We start from the raw sequence: 22,815 nt of genomic DNA, 5'->3' as shown, positions 1-22,815 counted from the left end.
ATTTGGTAAGGACAAGCAGTACTTAATAGCATCGCAGTGTACATATTTTATCAAGGCTCTTGCTCTTTTCACCTATGAAAATAACGTTTTATAGAAAAGAAGAACGCCTATGTAAGTTCTTCTTAGAATATTTTTAAAGCTCATTAACTATATAATGAAAAAGGAAACTATGAGATGTGATGTACTTTAGGGAGGGTGTGAGGCTTTGTGCAGAAAAGAAGAGGATCCTACAGTCCTACTTTGGAAACAGAAAATCCATAATTTTTTCCCCAAAAGTTTTTAAATATTATTTCTAAGGTCTGGGTCTGGAAGTGAGTGTTTTATATTCCATACTTTTACACACTTTCCAGACTTGTGCAAGAATCCAGTTTAGTATTCACAATTTGCCACTTTATGATACTTTGGAAAGGTTTCCTTAAAGGTAATCTGAATGATTAATGACTCTATGCTTCTAAAAATGCTTATATTGAAACCTTTTTCCTTTCAATGAAAACCACTGTTCTAAGGTTCTACATAAGAACTTCATTCGTTCCCCAGAGAGTACAATTACAGCCTCATAAATATAGTGACAAAAACGTTTGATAATCAGAGGTGAACTGGTTATGTTATGATATTGTAAATGTGACCAGCAGGGGGCGACATTTGCCTATAAAAACATTTATTGACTGTAGACTTTGCTCAGTCCGCACACCAGTTTCAGAAGAACTTGATCTGTTCGTGCATGTTTTGCTCTCAACATTGTCTGTTTGTTCATAATCTAATTTCCAGGCAGATTTAGAGTCCATATATATTGCACTACCAAGTTAAGAGTCAGTCAATTTTCGTGAAGATATTTCAGATATAGGTTACTCGTTTTTCATAAAACATGTCAATTAAGAAAGAAGAAGAAGACATTATGAACTGGAATTAACCTTAAATTGTTTGATTAGTTCACACACCAGTCAAACTCCACTCATTTCAAGACCTACCATTATAACAAAATACTTCTTCTTTTCCACTCAAGCAGAATGTGCTGATAATCAGAAAGTGTCAGGGTTGGAAACATGGGTGTCCTGTGTGTAATATAAGGGAGCTATTGTGGGTGAAGCCTACACAGTAAAAGTCTGAGGCAGAGGGCAACAGCTGTAGCATAGGTCATGCATGCTAGAGAAGTTCTCGGCCCTATACCAAAACATCTGTCTCTGTCTGTAACGGGGCTGCTTGAGGACTGTAAGCACAAAGACTTGCTCTTTGATGCTTGACAGTATCCGTCTATCACCTTCATTTTGTCACAGTTTGCTTACAGGAAAATTAAACACAGCCCAGTCACGCTTAGTGTAAACTGTTTTATTTTCCAGACAACCAAAGCCTGGCTAAGAAGAACAGCTTAACAATACTGGAAAGGTTCTGTGGAAACCTATGATTTGCATGAGATGGTTTTATGGAATTCTTAATGTTGCCATTATTGTGGTTTTTAAGGATATATTTCTGTGATTACTTCTGTGGCCTCTGTTCACTGTTTAACAAATGCTTCCTATGGCCTTTTGCTCCTATATCCTCCTGTAACAGCAATATGTAGTTTGACATATGGCAAATCCATACAGTGAGTGTTAACAACACCACGTATGTTTTATATTACAGATAACTTCACCCCTCTAGCTAGAATCCATAATTCTTCATATTTCAATGAGGGTCAATGCAAAACATACACATGCATGTGCATCTCAAAAACTTAGAATATCGTCGAAAAGTTAATTTTTTCCATAATTTAATTCAAAAAGTGGAACTTTCATATATCCTAGATTCATTACACAGAAAGTGAAATATTTCAAGCCTTTTTTATTTTAATTATGGGTTACAGCTCATGGAAATAAAAAATCCAGTATCTCAAAATATTAGAATAAAAATTTATAATACAGAATGTATGTATGTATGTCTTCACACTGGACCTCAAGCAACTTGGATTCTGTGTCTCTCCACTCTTCCTCCAGACTCTGGGACTTTGATTTCCAAATTAAATGCAACATTTCTTTCATCTGAAAAGAGGACTTTGGACCACTGAGCAACAGTCCAGTTTGATTTCTCCTTAGCCCAGGTAAGACAGATATGCATACATTAACATACTTTTCAGAAGTAATTTCTCTATTATAAATTCCTTATTCTAAAATTTTGAGATGTAAAACGTAAAACAAAAAAAAAAGGGTTGCAATATTTCACTTCATGTGTAATGAATCTAGAATACATGAAAATTCCACTTTTTGAATTAAATTACAGAAAAAAACCCTTTTCCACGATATCCTAATTTTTTGAGATGCACCTATATACTGTACATAGACTAATATGAATGAGCAGCTGCTTATTTTCCTAAACCTGATGAATAAGATTCCAAAGGTTTTAGTTGAATGTTTAATGTAACATAAATTATATATTTTAGTATTTGCTAATTTAGTTCAGTGTCCACAATTCATCCCTTGGCACTGCAGTGTATGGTAGAAGATTTCACCAGAGAGACATGGAAATGATCAAAACAAATTCAATGGATGGATTTCAATATCACTCAATAAGAGCACTCCTTAAGATGAAAGCATGCAGACCACACGAGATGGTCTATTCTCATGCTCCTCTCTTAACAGTGACCTTTCAGTAAGTGTGTCTGGCAGGTTCTCGCTAGCCCACTACACTCCTCTAGCTCAAAACAGCCGGTCGTTGTCTGGCTCTGACACTAAAAGCCTGCTAAAATGCTTCATTCAGAGCCATAGAAAGACTGCCAGCTGAGAGAGAGCTACCGTGCACACATGTTTTCCTCCCTAATTCCATTAGACATACCATCCCTTGGGCTACTGCAGGACACTAAATTCCAGAATGATGGTGATAAAAGATATAAAACTAGTTCAAAATACCATGAATTTCCCTTACTTTTAAGGTTTGGTGTCTGCATCCTGTTAACGTACTTTAATTACCCTTTGTTCACTTGTAAGCAACTTTTGGACCCACCAATTTTCCATTACAGAGTGTCTGTTATGAACAATGCTTTCCATGGAAGTCTGATAATACCAAGTACTTCTGCTCAGTTCATCTGCATTTTGGAATAAGGCTGATAATTTTTATATATAACCGTTTCAGTACAATGGGAAGCAATTAGAAGCACTGAAATTAGTAAGTAGTCATCTAAAGCATAACTCTGATTAAAAATGGTCATTTTATTGTGAAATATGTAAATATTGTTCTTTGGTTCCACACGATATTTCTACAGTACAGTGCACAGTATCTATTCCTATTTGATTTGGCAGATGTCTTCACCAGAAAGACTTTGTTCATCCACACATTAAACATCTCTACCAAGATTAACAGACAAAATGCTCACCACAATAATGTCACTGAGCTGTAGGATTGCTTTTCCCAGCCTCTTGGAAATATCAGAATTTCTCAATATGTGCAAACTAACCTTGATTTTTTTAATGACATGACAGCCTACAAATATTTTAATAAGGAAAAAAAATTACTTATATGTTAAGTCCTGCTGTCAGGTCTTGGCTGAGGAGTCTGCTGAGTGGGTACACAGAAATGACACTTTTGCCAAACACAGTTATACATATGTATTCTAAATAAACTGAGAGTGTTTTGCATAGGAACAGCTTCGGCACCATAAAGAAAAGTAAACCTGACCTGCACTGTCTGTGCCCGAATAGCAATTTTTGTTTCAATTAACCATGCAAACATGCTACATGTATATAAAAATGTAAAAAATGAAACAAACAAACCGAAGGTAGAAAACAAATAAAACAGTTAGCATGTCTCAAAATCAGCTCTAGAGCACTAAATCAGACTTACATTGAGATACAAGTCAATTTAACAATTATTTAACTAATTATCATCAACACGGTCTTTGGCATTCAAACACAACAATGACAATTTTAATCCATCCATTTTCCCTGGTTTGCTGAAGTTGGTTTTCCTGTAAATCAGTTAATTACCTCTTCACTGCTTACAGAAAGATTACTCATTGTGCATGGCTTCCAAGAGCAGTGGAGGTTCAGATTAACTTCAGTTTTTCACAAAACCGCTGAGTTTACTAAACTTTGGTCATTGTTCTGCTGGACCGACTGTTCAAAACCTTCCGGAAAAGTTCATCTGAAATACAACATCATGGGCAGTCATTTACAAATCACCTTTACTTTCACTATTAGAAATTAAATCTATAAAATTTATTTAATTTAATTTCCTAATAATACGTTAAGAGTTTAAATTTTTTTTACCCTTATTTAGAACTTGTGTGCCTGCCTATGTGGAAAAAAATCAAATCAGTTAAAGTTTGCTAATAGAAAAATTATTTTAAATACTTTGAACATTAATAAAACATTATTTTCCTAAACATTTAGCGAGAGATATCTCACCCTCACTGCAGAGGTACGCTTTGCTGAAGAGTCCTCTGCCTGGTCACTCACAACTTTAGGAGCTAAAAAAAAAATCCCATAAATTGTAACAAATGGTTGAACAGTGCATGAGCTTTAAATAAGCTTGTAATTTAGAAGAGCAGGATCTTACGCAGTGGTTTTATGATTGAGTTTATGGCATGTACGACTCCATTAGTAGCCATCATGTCAGCGTCAACAACCTGCACCCTGTTGACGTACATAGTGGAGTTTCTCTATAAAGAATAAAAAAAACATTGCTTAGAAAACTCCTTGACCTACAATGATGCTTGAAAGTTTGTGGACCCTTTCGAATTTTCTATATATCTGCATAAATATGATCTAAAACATAATCAGATTTTCACACAAGTCCTAAAAGTAGACAAAGAGAACCAAATTAAACAAAATGAGACAAAATATTATACTTGGTCATTTATTTATTGAAGAAAATGATTGAATATTACATATCTGTGAGTGTCAAAAGTATGTGAACCTCTAGGATTAGCAGTTAATTTGAAGGTGAAATTAGAGTCAGGTGTTTTCAATCAATAGGATGTTTTATTTAAAAAACAGGGATCTATCAAAGTCTGATCTTCACAACACATGCTTGTGGAAGCGTATCATGGCATGAACAAAGTAGGGCGAGCAACAAAGATCACTCCAAGAACGAGATGTGTAATAGTCTGTGAGGTCACAAAGGAACCCAGGGTAACATCTAAGCAACTAAAGGCCTCTCTCACATTGTTAATGTTCATGAGTCCACCATCAGGAGAACACTGAACAACAATGGTGTGCATGGCAGGGCTGCAAAGAGAAAGCCACTGCTCTCCAAAAAGAACATTGCTGCAGTTTGCTAAAGATCATGGGGTACAAGCCAGAAGGCTATTGGAAAAAATGTTTTGTGAATGGATGAGACCAAAATAGAACTTTTCGTTTTAAATGAAAATCATCATGTTCGGAGAAAAGAAAACACTGGATTCCAGCATAATAACCTTATACCATCTGTGAAATATGGTGGTGGTTTGGGCCTGTTTTGCTGCATCTGGGCCAGGCCAGCTTGTCATCATTGATGGAACAATGATTCTGAATTATACCAGCGAATTCTACAGGAAAATGTTGGGAGATCTGTCTGTGAACTGAATCTTAAGAGAAAGTGGGACATGCAGCAAGACAACGACTCTAAGCACATAAGTCGTTCTACCAAAGACTGGTTAAAGAAGAATAAAGTTGTTAATGTTTTGGAATGGCCAAGTCAAAGTCCTGACCTTAATCCAATAGAAATGTAGTGGAAGGACCTGAAGCAAGCAGTTCTTATCAGGAAACCCACCAACATCCCAGAGTTGAAGCTGTTCTGTACTGAGGAATGGGTTAAAACTCCTCCAAGCCGATGTGCAGGACTGATCAACAGTTACCAGAAGTCTTTAATTGCAGTTATTGTTGCACAAGGGGGTCACACCAGATACTGAAAGCAAAGTTTCACATACTTCTGCACTCACAGAGATTGGATCTTGGATAATTTTTGTCAATAAATAAAGGTTCTCTTTATCTACTTTTAGGACTTGTATGAAAATCTGATGATGTTTTAAGTCATGTTTATGCAGAAATTTAGAAAATTCTAAAGCGTCACAAACTTTCAAGCACCACTGTATGTCCACCTCCATTGTTTTGGAGATGTCCATCACCAAAACAAGCATTTACACATTTACTCCAAGTTACATATAAGCTTGCAAAAATTTATTTCCAAGTGCCTTATAACAGTTTCACACAGAGTTGTTGTGTTCTCACCAAGCCTAGCTCAAGCTTCTCTCCTGACATGGGCTTCATTCTGGTATGAGAGGTCACTCCACCACTAACAAGAAACTCATCACCTATGTGGTACTTCAGAAGGTTGGCAAGCTCTCTGGAATCTCCTACACAGACCATTACACAGCTATGAGTAATCTGAGAAAGAATACGCATGTGGAAGAACTTTCAAGGAGATGAATTGCACTGATCATGTGTTTTAAATGCAAAAGCCAGCAGCAGAAAGGGAAGCACAGTACTTGTAATTTTGTTGAGGTCAGCTGTGGGCATGGCACGGAAAGCATCGCTGGTGGGGGCAAAGATGGTGTAGGTCCCTTTCTTGTTCAGCAGCTCAGTCATGCCTGCCCTCTGTATGTTGCCAACCAAGGTGCTGTGAGGTAGTAAATTGGATAATAAACATGAAGAATCCAATCTCCACCAAGTTTAAGTAAAATATCAAGTAAAATATTCAAATATGTGCTGGAAATTACAGCTGATCATTATGAAACAAAGGCTCTATCTGGCATTTTGTTAGAAAATGAGATAACCTCATAAATGACATCAACCTTTATACTCCTGTTGAATTATTAATATTGTTTTATTTCAGAAATTTTGTTTTAGTGTAAAATAAAAAATTTAAAAAACCCCGAAAAAATCTACATCATATGGCCAAAGTTTTGTGGACACCTGACTATCACACCCATATGTGTTCTTTCCCCAAACTGTTGCCACAAAGTTGGAAGCATGCAATTGTATAGGATGTCTTTGTTTGCTGTAACATTAAAATTTCCCTTCAAGGGACTTAGCCCAAACATGGCAATGCCCTTGTTCACACAGCAAAGGCCCATGAATTCATGGTTTGCCAAGGTTGGAGTGGAAGAAACTGAGTGTCCTGCACAGAGCCCTGACCCCAACTCCACTATACACTTTTGGGAACACCTTTGGGGGTCTAAATTTACATTTACTTTAATTCATTGAGCAGACGCTTTTATTGAAAGCGACTTACAAATGAGGAAAATACAAGCAAACCAGATTAAATCAGGAATGGGATGTTAAGAAATGGGATGTTCAAAAAGCACATATGATGGTCAGGTGTCCACAACAATTTGGCAATTAATGTATCTTCAAATTCACAGATAAACCTGATTTTATAAGGTTCTCTCTATGTGCTAGCCAATCATCATCCAGGACAAATGCACCATAGACAGCACTGACTAAACAACATCCACATTCTACAGGGTGTTCCAAAGTCTCCATACATAGGGGAAATTAACACTTTTTTAGCAAAATGTATTAAAAAATGTTTCATGCTTAGTTTATATTCTTTTTCTTTTCAGATAGCCTTTAAGAATGCCTTTGACAGAAGAAGAACATACTGCAATCATTCTCATGGTTGGTTCAGGAAGCAGTTGCAAGGTTGCGATGGACTTTAACAGGAAACATGGCAAGCACATCACACATGACACTGCTGCCAAATTAAAAAAGACTGGAGTGTTGCGGACCAACCAAGAAGTGGGTGAGAAGATAGTCCGTCCAGAGACTTTTGGACACCCTGCAGTTACACTCAGACAGGAAAGAACAGTCTTGAAGCCACCATATGGCAGGTTGGAGGAGTAAGTAACTTTTTAGCTGTAGATGGTTTACAGATGCTATGTGGGAGTTAAAGTGTGGGCTGAAGGTCACTTTGTAAGAAGTGTTTGTTTGGCTGCAGAAACATCTACTGTTTGTTCAATTGTATTTGAATATTGTTACAATAAAATTTCAAATAGTTTATGAACAACTTCAAGTTTTAGACATTATGATCATTAGTAAATTCAATATAACTTTATATTATAAAATTTATTAAATTATTACAATAGTTGTTTAATGACATTAAGAGATTAATAAGGAACAGCCAGGTTCTATCTGGTTTCAGCTAAATAGAAATTTTAGGCTTTCTAATTGTCTAAGTATTTCAATAATGTAAATTTGAAGAAACCTTAAAGTGCAAAACTTGTTAATCTGTAAATGTAGATTTCAAAAGGTTTTTCTAGATGGAATGCCAAAATTTTAACATGAAATTTGGATAGAGTCTTTATAATACTACGGTTACAAAGTGCTGAGTGGACTGACACTGACATCTTTGGATGTACTGTATGTGGGAGGGGAAGCAGCTGTATATACTCTTTCAATCCTAGCAGTCTGGTAAAACCATTACATCCCTTTCCAGGGGATTTTTCCTGCTTGGGAATTTATGGAGATTTTAAGCTTCAAAGAGGACTGTTGAAAACACAAACTAGCCCCACATATCCAGGCAGCACCTGTGAGATAATGGGCTTTGTGTCTGTCATTATGATTCTGGCATAATTCGGGTTTTTGCTGTGATTAGCTGCTCACCTGAAACGATTGTCTGCCTTTAGAACATCCATAACAGTGCCCATGGGAGGAGCCAGAATCTTATCCACGATGAACATAGTGCCGTGGTGGCCATATTTATCGTGAGCAGCAATACAGGCGTTCTCGATGCAGAGGTTCTGCAAAGGACAGAGCAGCAGTAAGTTCACGGTGGTTTGCTTTACCCATGAGGGATGCGGATTTTGTGTTTCTTGGATGACTGACAGTGTGCAAGTCAGCTGTGGAAAACATTAGGGTGATCCAGAGGAGAGGTTTCCGGTGATCTGCAAACTCCATTACGCAGAAGAAATGTGTGACTTTAAAAGCTTAAGATACACCATCAGAACATGAGTGGAAATTAAAGACTTGAAACCAATGTGATAATTATAGCGTAGTCTGGAGTTTCATCTTATCCTCAGACTTTCCTCAGAGGAAATACTGTAGCCCAGTTATAATCATAATAAATGATCAAATAATTAAATGATCTACAAAAAGCCACAGAGACAAAACCATGTCTTATAAATTCCAAATTATGTAATGCTTATGTAATGTGTCATAGTGAAAGAGGCATGACTGACTTCGAATGTGTGTGGGACAGAAAACAACAAATGTAATTTCCCAACCCTATTCTAAGAGTTCATGAAATGGGTAAAAAAAATATAAAAATTTAAATCAAATTTTAACACAAATCACAATAATTTGCATGATCATGTCTCTGTCTTGTGGGAACTGCACTATGAAATTAACTTACATTTCTATATACAAACACTCTAAGTTTAGTTCCTTCAATGGTTTCCAGCTCCTGTCCATGGTACAGACTCTTGGAGGAGAGTTTCCCCTTTAGAACATGGTTCCTCATCAGTTTTCTCATTTCAGGTGTCATAGTAAAGCTACCTGTTTACAAGTATAATAAATGGGAGTTTAGTTTAAATGTGAATTTAGTTTAGTGAGAACATTTATCAATGTAGTTAATAAAGGAAATGACTGTAACTCAACCTTTGAAAGCATCATTTTGAGGTGCTATCAATGTAACTGCTTCTGAGCCCGAAAGCTGAGGATTTAGACCAGCATCTGTGAAAAACTTAGTGGCCGTGGAAACTTGTGGAACACCTTCAGCAAGTTCTTTCAACGTCTTAACTATAATTCAAAGGGGGAAAAAGTTTCTGTTAATATAACATAAGACTCAGAAGATGAGAAGGAATATGAGTGCTTGTGATGGTACCTGAGTCAGGGATGAGAAGCTCGTTAATGTAATGGACAACTCCATTGGTTCCCAACTTGTCTGCGTTTGTGACAATAGCTTTGCCATTGAGGGTCAGTGCGTCTCCTTCACAGCCCACCTCCAGCACTGTGCCCTGAAGCGTCTCCAATGGAGTCCCTGCCACAACGGACTCAGCGCAGTGCATGTTCTTCAGGATGTGGTAATTCAGCAAATCTGAGAAATAAACAATATGGATACAACACTAAATATAATTTCAATTCTTTTAGGCTTAAATGCGAACAGATAATTGATTTCAGTAATAAAGTTGTATTATCATATGGTCTGCTAATGCACTTCTACTACGGTTCTGTCCTGGAGATTCCCAGCATAGTTTGAAGTTTTCCCTGATCCGAGTGTTTTATTCCTCTTATACCACAGCAATTTGCCAACAATTATTTTATTTTTTTATTAGTTAAATAATGACAAATCATGCTTTTATAGTTCCATTTAATGTAGTGGAACACCAACAAGTAATTTAAGTCATTATCACACAAGTCACTAACACTTATGTTATAGCAACTATAAGCAGTTGGTCCCTCACCAGCCTCTCTTTTTTTCTACCTCTTGAAGTTAATAAGACAAAAAAGCAGCTTGTCATGATACTGAGAAAGCTGAAAGTGCAAAATCCTATGCCCTGAAGACTCCCCCATGGTGGAAAACCTACTGACTGACACACATGGTCTATGATGTCTTTGTATGCTGTAGTATTACAATTTCCCTTCACTGTAAATTGGGCTCAAACCTGTTCCAGCATGATAATGCCCCTGTGCACAAAATGAGGTCCATGAAGACACGGTGTGCCAAGGATAGAGTGGAAGAATTTGAGTGGCCTGCACAAAGCCCTGACCTCAACCCCACTGAAAACATTTGAGATGATTTATAATGCTGACTGCACCCCAGGCCTTCTAACCAGACATCACTGTCTGACCTCATTAATGTTCTTGTGGCTAAATAAACACAAATCCCCACAGTCACACTCCAAAATGTAGTGGGAAGTTTTCCCACTACAGGGAAAAAAAAAAAAGGGGGGGGGGGGGGGGTTGGGATATTGACCAAACACATATGGGTGTGCTTGTTAGGTGTCTACATACTTTTGGGCATAGTGTGTATATTAGACTTACATTATGTGGAAAATCCACATAATTTTAACAATTTCTCTCTTGTTGCTCTTGGCATAGTGCATAGTTTTGTAATAGATTAAAAAAATTTTTTAAAGAGATTCAAAAAAGTTTTTTTGAGTATGTCCTTCAACATTTCCTCTGTAAAATGTATTAATATACTACAAACAAATAATACATATTGTGTATTATAAAACATCTTCAGTTAGTATACTATGATATTTTACACAAGACATTATATATACATCCAATATTCATTAACATGTTTAAAATGATTTATGTATAGAAACATATCTACCTTTGAGAGCTACTGGATCGCTCAAGATTCTGTTCAGCATTTCTTCAGGAATCTTCTCAAATGCTTCATTGGTTGGAGCAAATAGTGTATAGGAACCCTGACTCTCCAACAGTGAGGTAAGACCAGCATCATCGACAGCTTTCTAAAATAAAAGATGATAAGTGAATTCTGTGCATAATATAATGATAAGTCCAAAATAAAAACCTCAAATATCTGACATCTATATAATAAATAATGCACAGTTGTTGACTATATCAAAATATCTTATAAAAACATTCTGAGACCTTTCTAGCTAGGAAATAAAGTGAAAGGAAATAACATCATACTTGCAGTGTTGTCAGATCATCATCTGTGTCGAGAAAAGACTGGACATTGTTGGTGACGGCTGTAATAACTCTGTCAACGACGTGCACTATTCCATTAGTGGCATGCTGGTCTGTCTTCACCAGCCTTGCACAGTTTACAGTCACAATCTAGAGAAAGCATTTTTCATAGTAATATCAGTCATTTTAACACGTATGATATTCGCTCATCTCCTCTAAAGTTAGTACTGATGCTATTAATTTAAAACCCAAGATTTTAAGGCAATTGCACTGTATACTCAAATGTGTATGGTATACTCAAAATGTTCATGCTCAAGCACCAGTGGAAAATAGTTTAAGGCTAAGTAACTTGGCACAGACCAACTCCAAAGTGCAATGTTAAGTGGCTTGGTTAAAGACGAGTTAAAGTAAACAGCATAGTGCTGGAGGCACTACTATAAACATGAATGCTGGTGTTTCTTGGGTTTAGTCATAGCTGTCAAACCAGAAATCACTTACTCCATTGGAATAATGCTGGATATGAACATCAAAATCCTGGTACATTGAGGAGAAGGAGGACCCATGCTTGAGGTCATCTGAAGTCAAGCGTTTGTTAATCATATGGTAGTGCAACGCATTCAGGAGCTCAATGTTGACATTGCTCACCAAGGCATCCAGAATTTCCTAAAGTAATAGTGATATATCATTTTTGGTTCTTCCAAAAGGCCTACCGAAACTTATATGCATATACTGAAACATGTAATGTGCAATATGTGGATTATGTGGAGTAAGCTTGAGTTGGGTTATACAGTCATTTAAAAATGTGTACTGTAATGCACTCACTATGGAAAGAGCAGCCCAGGCATCGTTACTTGGGGCAAAGAAAGTGAAACTGCCAGGTCCCTCAATTTCCTCTTTCAGTTTAGCTCTATCAGAGTACATCTGAGTAGTAGTGGCTCCAACCACCCCCAGGGTGTTGTAGATATTCACCAAAGGAAGAGCTGGTGGAGACCAAGAACATTATTTTTTATCCCTATATGAATAATCTTAGGTAATAAAGTATTTGTTTTGGGGAAAACAACAACCTTTTAACAAAAAGCACTGGTTAAAATTATAAAAGTAAAATTCAAACCTGCAGGACAGCCCTTCTCTCCCAGCACCTTTTCATAACCAGGGCAGCATTCATAGGCAACCACACTGTAAGGCAAAGATTAAGAGAGTAATCCTGATTTTATGCTGCATCAATAATCATATATTGAATTCACTAGCAGTTTCACTTGCATGACCTCATGGATTGCATGAACAGGGAAAAAAATAGTTATTGTTCAGTGACCTTTCAAAATTGTTACAAATTTCTCTATTCTTCTCTTTAAAAATGATATATTTGTAATAGTTTTCAATACACACACACACACACACACACACACACACACACACACACACTCATACATACAGTATCTCATAAAAGTGAGTACACCCCTCACATTTTTGTAAATATTTGATAATATCTTTTCATGTGACAACACTGAAGAAATGATACTTTGCTACAATGTAAAGTAGTGAGTGTACAGCTTGTATAACAGTGTAAATTTGCTTTCCCCTCAAAATAACTCAACACACAGGCATTAATGTCTAAACCGCTGGCAACAAAAGTGAGTACACCCCTAAGTGAAAATGTCCAAATTGGGCCCAAAGTGTAAATATTTTGTGTGGCCACCATTATTTTCCAGCACTGCTTTAACCCTCTTGGGCATGGAGTTCACCAGAGCTTCACAGGTTGCCACTGGAGTCCTCTTCCACTCCTCCATGATGACATCACGGAGCTGGTGGATGTTAGAGACCTTGTGCTCCTCTACCTTCCGTCTGAGGATGCCCCACAGATGCTCAATAGGGTTTAGGTCTGGAGACATGCTTGGCCAGTCCAACACCTTCACCCTCAGCTTCTTTAGCAAGGCAGTGGTCGTCAGTGAAGGTGTGTTTGGGGTCGTTATCATGCTGGAATACTGCATACTGATCATGCTCTGCTTCAGTATGTCACAGTACATGTTGGTATTCAAGGTTCCCTCAATGAACTGTAGCTCCCCAGTGCCGGCAGCACTCATGCAGACCCAGACCATGACACTCCCACCACCATGCTTGACTGTAGGCAAGACACACTTGTCTTTGTACTCCTCACCTGGTTGCCGCCACACACGCTTGACACCATCTGAACCAAATAAGTTTATCTTGGTCTCATCAGACCACAGGACATGGTTCCAGTAATTCATGTCCTTAGTCTGCTTGTCTTCAGCAAACTGTTTGTGGGCTTTCTTTGCATCACCTTTAGAAGAGGCTTCCTTCTGGGACGACAGCCATGCAGACCAATTTGATGCAGTGTGCAGCGTATGGTCTGAGCACTGACAGGCTGACCCCCCACCCCTTCAACCTCTGCAGCAATGCTGGCAGCACTCATATGTCTATTTCCCAAAGACAACCTCTGCATATGACTCACGTGCACTCAACTTCTTTGGTCGACCATGGTGAGGCCTGTTCTGAGTGGAACCTGTCCTGTTAAACCGCTGTATGGTTCTGGCCACCGTGCTACAGCTCAGTGTCAGGGTCTTGTCAATCTTCTTATAGCCTAGGCCATCTTTATGTAGAGCAACAATTCTTTTTTTCAGATCCTCAGAGAGTTCTTTGCCATGAGGTGCCATGTTGAACTTCCAGTGACCAGTATGAGGGAGTGTGAGAGCGATGACACCAAATTTAACACACCTTCTCCCCATTCACAACGGAGACCATGTAACACTAACAGGTCACATGACACTGGGGAGGGAAAATGGCTAATTGGGCCCAATTTGGACATTTTTCACTTAGGGGTATACTCACTTTTGTTGCCAGCGGTTTAGACATTAATGGCTGTGTGTTGAGTTAATTTGAGGGAACAGCAAATTTACACTGTTACACAAGCTGTACACTCACTACTTTACATTGTAGCAAAGTGTCATTTCTTCAGTGTTGTCACATGAAAAGATATAATCAAATATTTACAAAAATGTGAGGGGTGTACTCACTTTTGTGAGATACTGTATATATATATATATATATATATATATATATATACACATATATATATATATATATATATATAGTTACTTATATAATATTAGTTATAATAATAGTAATAATATATAATCATCCTCATCATCATCATTTATTTATTTATTTCACACAGCATGCAATACAAATCATGACTAGTTGTACAATATGCAATATTTGTACTTATATTACATAGAGTATTTTTCTGCACGATCCTTTATACAGAACCCTATTGAATAAAGAAGTGAGTTAAAACAAATCCAACCCCACAAACATTTCTGATAGGATATATTATCAGATAATGTATTATTATATTATCTGAAAAGCTTGCCTATTTTTTTCTTGTGTATTATTCCTATGAATACTAATGCCATACCAGCTTCAGCTGTTCACACTTCAGTGTTCACACAGGGAGACCGGACTATTCCACATCTATTTCCATCTAGATGTGTTTCCAGTAAATGTCGTCTGAGGCTTCAGTTAAATAAAATTTAACTGAATAAAATTTGTTTAGGGAAAATCCAGTGACACATCACCAGCCGGAGGAACTTCCAGAGAAGGAGTGTAGAGACATACTGAAGTAACAACTCTTGCCAGTACAAACAACCCAGAACTGCCAAGCTAAGGTGCAAACACAAGGCTAAAGGATACTGAGGAACATTTTTGGGGGTCAGAAAAATATGAGTATCACACTGTAATATATTTCACCTGTGTTAAATCCAGCTTCTTAACAATTATAAATAAAACCACAGTCAACCCTGAATAAAATACAAGTTCTTTCATGAAATAACATGCACATTTGATGGATCTACAGGACACGTTTAATGTTGTTGGCCAAGTAGCAGTGTAATATCTAATATAAATTCTCTTCACAGAAATTATTTGTGTAGATAACCAATACAGAAACTGTTATGTACTCCATCATATACAAACGGGTGTCAAATTAAAGGAAAAGCCAGTGACTCTGTTATGCTGTGGAGGAATTTTTCTGGTATGGTTTGGGTCCCCTTTGAGTGAAGAGTTTCAAAATTGCAAAATTTTACTAATTTATTCTGACTGACCACCTTTACCCTATGATGAGACATCTCTATCCTGAAGGGATGAATACACTCATCCACATCATCAAAACACCAACTGGCAGAATATCTCTTTTAAGAACGGTGTTCATTCCTGGTGTTCAGTTCCAGATACTTGTAGAACTAATGTCAAAGTGTTTCTACAATCTACTTTCTTAGCAATTAGGTGACAGTGTCACTTACTTTGCATTGTTGTTTCAATCTCATAAATTCATACTAATTTTGTATAATACAAATACTTCATAAAGCAATACTTAGTAGAGAAGGTCCAAAGACTGTAGTCAGACAAAGAGGAAAATCCTGAGATTAAGGAATGGGGTACACTCATAAAAGTACAAAGCAGACTGAACTGATTATCATAACAGATGGTAACTCAACTCTAATTTGTTCTCGAACAGCATAAACAATGATGGTAGCCATGGACTTTAGACAAATAAACAGCAAGGCTGGATAATTCAAGCAGTGTATATTGAATTTCCAAACACCACAATAAGTTTTCCCACCAGAAAGTTGCAAGTGACTAATGGATATAGGAAATATTTACTATAATTAACATATGCCTCACCATCAGATATACTGCCAAGTCTAGCTGAGCCAGCATATTTTTCTTGTTCTTGCTCAAAATATCAGTTCCTATAATGGCATGGTTGTCAAAACAAACAGTACAATTCCCTTGGCAATATTCTGTAATTATTTACCACCCTTTTAAAATAAACTTGAATAATGGCAACGTTCTCTCAGATCGTTGACCAACATTAAGAACTGCTACAGCATAGAAAATATCCAGGGTGGACACTCAATATAACACCGAATAGCCTCTTTCACATATGTACTTATAAAGGGAAATTAACTGAGAGGGTTAAAATACAGGCATCTGGGCCTACAATGAGGTGACTGGTCACTATGGGACCCTCAAGAAGCACAGATTTGAAATGAATGATTAGGCCATTACACTGTCACACACAACATGATACACAGGCCATGAGCCAATGACTGTAAAGTCACTGAATCTAAAATAAATTCATAAATGTTATTGGTGTCTGTGTTTGAATTTGTAATCAATGAGTGGTCAGTTAGGGTGTAACAATTTTTAACTGAAGCTAAAGAAGTGGATAAACATACATAACTATAAACGCACACAAAGTGTGTCAATGAAAAGAAAAGGAAAGAGAACCCAGAAAACAATAATTTTCCCTAATTGTGCAGATTAAAAAACTAACACCAAACTAAAATGGGCCAATGAAGTCTGGGCACTGAGTTGGAGCTTGTTACGGATCTATATCAGTAGCACTGAGCATGAGGCGGAAATATATCCTGGATCGGACGTCATTCCATCAAAGGAGGAACCATGCACACTCATACATTCATACATTCGTTCACACCTACGGGCATTTTAGCATACCCAATCTTTCTATTGGAGGTTGGATTAAACAGGAGAATCTAGAGGAAATCCATGAAAACATGAGGAGAACATGTATAGAAAATCAGCACAGACAGTAACCCAAGCTCAGGATCAGAGCTGGACCTGTGAGGCAGCAATGCTACCCACTGCGCCACTATACCTCCCAGGACCCAATATAATATATGAAAGATTATTGGTAAGGCTATTTAGGTGGTTGATTTAAAACATTAGCACAGTGAACAACAGGCCAACAAGCAACAGGAGAAAGATCTGGAATTTGGAGTGATTTAGAAATTAAGCGGCTGTTAGTCATTTGTGCCAACATTTCAAACAAAGGTTTGAATGACGCTGAGAGAAGCACTTATGAGTAATTCTCCAGCAGACTCCAAGGAAGTGGCACAGACATGTCTGATAAAGTTCATATGTTTGCAACATAAATTAAACAAAAGTCACTGGCTGTGGAATTTGCTGAACGTCACATAGAAAGCCAGAGTGAAAGTGGCATACTGAACGTATGTCCTGAATTTTATACACTCCAGGAATACTCTGATATGAAAAACTGTGATGGCTTTCTAATATCTCTTATAAACCTTCTAGTCTCTCTTCAACTGACCTGCAGACATCCAGATACACAGAGACAGAGGTTTTCCCTCTGAAATGCAGACAATCACAGGTTTCTACACCCCCCAAGAGTTAAATCACGTCCAAGCTGATAGCCTAAATTTTGTTTTTACAAGTCAGTTTGTGTCCTTTCACAGCCCGACTCGACAGGCCTAATGCACACACACAGGATGAGGGGTTACTTGTGAATGATATGTGTGTGTTTGGGGTATATTCAAGCCCTTGACTGGACTCAGTGCAAGCAGTCATTTCCTTAAGACACCCGAGCACCCACAGCAACTCTCACTTCCTCTCTGGCGTTCATGAGAATATGCTATGAAAGAGACACTGTTAAGAAAGGAAAAGATGAATAAAACAAGTCTTCTTCTGTCTCGCAGTCATTTTACTCTTAGTTTGCAAACCTTTGGCCAGGCTTCAAGAATGATGCATTGCGGTGATAAAAGTCTTCGTATATATGTCTTAGAATGTAACACTCTGCACATGTGGTTTCTCTTTGACCCTCATATACATGTCTGTGGAATGTTCAGGCTAGTAACCAATAACAACCCCCCCAACCCCCCCCCCCCCCCCTTTGTGGGAACATTAAACTGGATGTCAATCAAAGAGAGCTTCTGTGGAGTCTGGAGCTGTGCTTTGAGTCTGATTCAATCCCCATGGCATAGTGGAGACCCACAGAATAGCAATCAACATTGTGAACAATTCAGCCTCACAAAAATTCAAAGCTGCATGGAATAGGATACACATGGAAGCCATTATTAGCATCAGTCGTTCAAGCTGAACTCACAATCAGCAATTCAGTAGATATGAGTGAACAATTCAACAGAAATGGTCCAAAATTACTTGGAATAAGTCTGTCTGTCAAATCTTCTATCTCCAGGGATGCTAATCCAACATCAATATCCACATATCAATATGCTGACAATGTGATACAAGTACATTTATTTCACTTTGTTAATGAAGTCATATGCAAGGAAAAGAAGAAACATTACAAATGTAGGTATATTGTCAGATTTGACTTTTTTTATTAGACTTAAGCATTATGCCATCACTGTAGTTGTATTTTGTAGTTTCCAATGCTAATCAGGATCAATGAACACTATTTTTAACAGTACCGCTGTTTTTTTAATAGTGGCACTGTTATCTGAGGTAAAATAACCTCTACTTATATCATAGATCAGGGCTGTAGGTGACATCTCTGCAGTCCACAAGTGCCTTTGATCCAACAAAATTCTTGGCAGATTTATACAGAATTTTTGCATAGTTACTTGTAACATCTTCCATAGAGCAATGTTGCTTTCTTTTGGGAAGGGTGATGGAGGTGTGAGTTCCCCAAAAGGCTTTTCCAAAATTTATGGTTAAAGACTTAGAACCCAAGTGGCCATTGCTAAATATTTACTTTGGATTCTAATATGTACTTGTTTCCTCTCTTTAATGTGATGTTGAAGTTGGGGTTGAGTTAGTATATTAAAATTCTGCCAGCCTTCTAACCTTTACACCATAGGGATAGGGATAAATTCACATACTTAAAATCTGTATCCTGTGTTTATATGTTTCTGTAAAGCTGCTTTTAGACAATGTCCATTGTTAAAAGCATTATACAAATAAAATTAAATTGAACTATGTATGAGTCAACTTGCTTCAATATTACTCACTTGACTGATTAAAAATGTATTATCTTTTTTCTTCCAAATACCCAGAATTCAAACCCTGAAATGTTACGAACTTTTCAAGAGTGAATTTTTGAAGAGTTTTCAAAAGTGAACAGTCTACACTACTGTGTAGTCTTATTCACAGTTTTCACGGAAACCCCACAGATTTGCAATACAACACCAATAAGGCATAATAATACAATAAGGCATTGTCACAAGGTAGCGATGGCTCAGCCGTTAAGGCTCTGATCTACTGATCAGAAGGTTGGGGGTTCAAGCCATAGCACTGCCAGGTTGCCACTGTTGGACCCTTGAGACGTAGTGTATCATGGCTGACCCTGTGCTCTGACCCCAACTTCCTAACAAGCTGGGATATGTGGAAAAAAATTCACTGTAAGGAATATGTAACAGTTAAAGCTTTCTTCTTCTTCTAAAATGCCATAGTGGATATCTGCTATGCACAGATGCAAATGCTGTTACGGACATTAACAATGATAAGGGTATACAGATAGTATGGAGGAATCCCACTCTAAAGCATGCAGACTCTTTAAGAAGCAGTCATTAAAATATTCCACAAGAGCACAGTTTTATGATTCACTTGAAAACTAGTGGTCCTCTAGGAACACATAAGCCTCAGACTTAAACAGGGACAATAACTTTCTTCTCTTGAGGCTATGGCGTCTGCTAACGTTTATCACTATTGTTCCTTGAAAACCCCGTTTCAAATTGCTGCGGAGAATTTCAAAATGTGCCACACTTTAATATAAAGAGCTATTTAAAATGCACTTAGTGATAACAAGAAGCACGTAACTGCTTTTCAACTGCAAAAGCAGTGCACAAATCTGTAGCACTGCATCATAACATGTCACTTATTGACAGTTAAACAAAATATTAAGTTTATTTCTATTTATTACCACTTTGCATATAACGCAACAAAATCCTACATGTAATCGCATATTAATCCAGTCCCTAAGGAAAATACCCAACCGATGTTATGTTGTCCCTGAGTGATCCCATGGGATAATGAATGCTCGTTTCATGACTTTTCATCTTTTGTAGCTGACTAAACTGTAGGGTATGTTGATACAACCATAATGAGTTTTCCTAACAGAAACCAGACCCAATATAAGGAAATTAATCAAAAGTCGAATACCACATGAGAATTTCGCCAGATACTGGGAAAAAAAAACCCCCATTAATGCCATTCCTGAACTTCCTGCCTCACTGTTAATTACTATTAAGTTTGTAATCAACAATGCATCTTCCAGTACTGTGATATAAGTGGTAGATTTTTCACAGACAGACAGAAGATTTTTCTGTCTGCACACTAAAATTTACTGAGCTAAGAAATTCTCACCAGGATAAAGACCTCAACCCTGACCAGGATAAAGCACTTACCAAAGAAGACTGGATGAAAACATGATCTCTCCTTTATCAGGCACATGCCAACAGAATGTTTTTAGACTTGTAAAAAAACGTTATCCTACAGTATTAGTATAGACTCCCTTTTAAATATGCATCCCTAATTAAATAATCTAATTACAGACCGAATCTGGGATTGTTTGACACTATATATATCTATTACATCTTTATTATCTATTAACAACTGAATATGCTTTGCACAATGTAACATTTATGTAGACTCACGTTGGTTTGCCGCATATTTTGCGCCGATACCACTGCTTGCAGTTGGTGAAGTACTTCTTATCGGTTCCTTGGATCTTCTGCATAGCGCAAACGTTTGGGCTGCAATAAACAAACATCAGAAGATTCACTTGAATCAAGTCTTCCCTGAACCGATTCACGTACTTTGCATCAATAAATAATACTATAACTTTTTTTCTTTAAAAAAAAAAACTTTTAGTGGAGTGCAAACATCATATCCTGTCTCAGATAAACACGAACTTCTAAATCATCTTCCGAATAACAGAACACATATAACAAGAAAACTTTTTTTTTTGATTCAGTAGTAAGAATGAAACTGATAACTGTAGCAATGACAGACAGAAGTGCAACACTGCAATGTGTGTAACAAAGAGTATGCAGAAAGTCTGTTTTAAAACGTCCGTACCCATGCTGTCTTCCTCTTATCCGGCTGTGCTGAAGAACAGACTGATACGGTGATTTTGTGGCGAATACCGCAGCGATTAAAGCGACAGCGAGCGCACACAGAGTCAGTCCCTTCATGTTGCCGTGATTTCCGCCACACTGCGGCCGAGAGCAAGCTCGCGCATAAATACCGAGAGAAGCGCCCGGATTGTGGGCGGGGCTTAACACGAGACTGTCAGGGGTTCTCAAACCTTCTGCAGCGACGATCATAAACTCTCACAAAAAGGGTTACTAATCTGTACCATTCCTTCCTTGTTGCTGGAGTGGTATCGTCAATTACTACCTTAAATGAGTATCTTGCAGGGCCGTAACCACCACAGACATTGAGACATTTGAGTGGTACACGCCCCCCCCCCCCTCACAATCAGATACGGCCAAATTGTCAGCCCACCCCCTCCCCCAATAGGCTATTTGATATTTTTTGATGCCGCTCTGCTGTACTCAATTATGTACCGCTATGTATGCTGTTAGGATGACAATTTTCATTAAAAAAAAGTTACATTTGGAGGCTGGTCTTCCTCCGCGGTTTAGCTGGCCAATCAAATCAAAGGAGGCGGGGCTTTACTGTTCACAGAAGTCGTGCGACGCTTCAGTTTTAACGGTGAAAGTCTGTGAGGAAAAATGTAAGCTTTAGCTATATTTGACAACTGTTTTACAATAGAAACGTTAAACGACAGACAGTAATATCCAGGGTTGCAAACAATTATGTGATTTATGTAAAGTAATGTGTTATTGTCAGTTGTGACCAGACCTGGCCTTAATGGTAGCCATCCCATCAATTTTCTATACTGCTTATCCTACCTGAAGCCTATCTAAGGGAGCATGGGGCACAATGGAGCACGGGGTGCACCTTGGAGGGGGTGCCAATCCATCACAGGGCACATTCACACACTCATTCACACACTCATTCACACACCCATTCACACAATATGGACACTTTGGACATGCCAATCAGTCTACCATGCATGTCTTTGGAGTGGTGGAGGATACCAGAGTACCTGGATGAAACCCCCAGGGAGAACATGCAAACTCCGCACACACAGGGCTGTGGTGGGAATTGAACCCCCAACCCTGGAGGTGTGAGGCTAACACACTAACCAGCGGCCTTGGTAGCCTTTCAGTAAATTCACTTATCTAAGAAAATGATTCATAAAACTAAATGTGGGAGTGTTATCATCCTCAGACTTAAACTACAACATGGTAAAATGTGTGGATTTCATCCAGCTACTCAAGGAACTTTGCTTCATGTGAACTTATATATATGCAGGTGCATCTCAAAAAATTTGAATATTTAGAAAAGTTCATTTTTGCTCATAATTTAATTTTAAAAAGTGGAACCTTCATATATTATAGAT

At 37.8% G+C, this 22,815-nt stretch overlaps 1 protein-coding gene across 2 annotated transcripts; it reads right to left on the bottom strand.

The window, feature by feature from the left end:
• Positions 1-3,159: 3,159 nt before the first annotated feature.
• Positions 3,160-21,710, bottom strand: tgfbi (transforming growth factor, beta-induced). 2 transcript variants are annotated; one of them, XM_053631026.1, is made up of 17 exons: positions 21,423-21,710; positions 20,999-21,097; positions 12,658-12,722; positions 12,369-12,526; positions 12,045-12,209; positions 11,550-11,696; positions 11,224-11,365; positions 9,769-9,981; positions 9,543-9,683; positions 9,298-9,440; positions 8,550-8,686; positions 6,434-6,564; positions 6,177-6,301; positions 4,525-4,627; positions 4,374-4,435; positions 4,236-4,260; positions 3,160-4,110 (listed from the first exon to the last, which is right to left on the bottom strand). In XM_053631026.1, exons 1-17 carry the CDS (start codon positions 21,668-21,670, stop codon positions 4,052-4,054), a joined length of 2,163 nt encoding a protein of 720 aa, XP_053487001.1. In that variant the 5' UTR covers positions 21,671-21,710; the 3' UTR covers positions 3,160-4,051. The 2 variants fall into 2 exon arrangements, with proteins under 2 accessions (XP_053487001.1, XP_053487002.1); XM_053631027.1 differs by having other exon boundaries at positions 4,236-4,256.
• Between the last annotated feature and the right edge of the window lie 1,105 nt (positions 21,711-22,815).

Source organism: Ictalurus furcatus, chromosome 8 (assembly GCF_023375685.1).
Source record: "Ictalurus furcatus strain D&B chromosome 8, Billie_1.0, whole genome shotgun sequence".
NCBI lineage: Eukaryota > Metazoa > Chordata > Actinopteri > Siluriformes > Ictaluridae > Ictalurus > Ictalurus furcatus.
Note: the sequence above shows the minus strand (reverse complement) of the source record. Positions and strands in the feature narration are given on the sequence as shown.

Bases quoted from the DNA above. Each gene is read 5' to 3' on its own strand.
- tgfbi (XM_053631026.1), bottom strand. From the start codon at position 21,670: ATGATCGTCGCTGCAGAAGGTTTGAGAACCCCTGACAGTCTCGTGTTA. The intron at 12,527-12,657 runs GTTTGAATTTTA...GGTCTCCACCAG, and splicing joins AGAGAAGGGCTGTCCTGCAG to CTCTTCCTTTGGTGAATATC. The intron at 9,684-9,768 runs GTACCATCACAA...TTTGAATTATAG, and splicing joins GCTTCTCATCCCTGACTCAG to TTAAGACGTTGAAAGAACTT.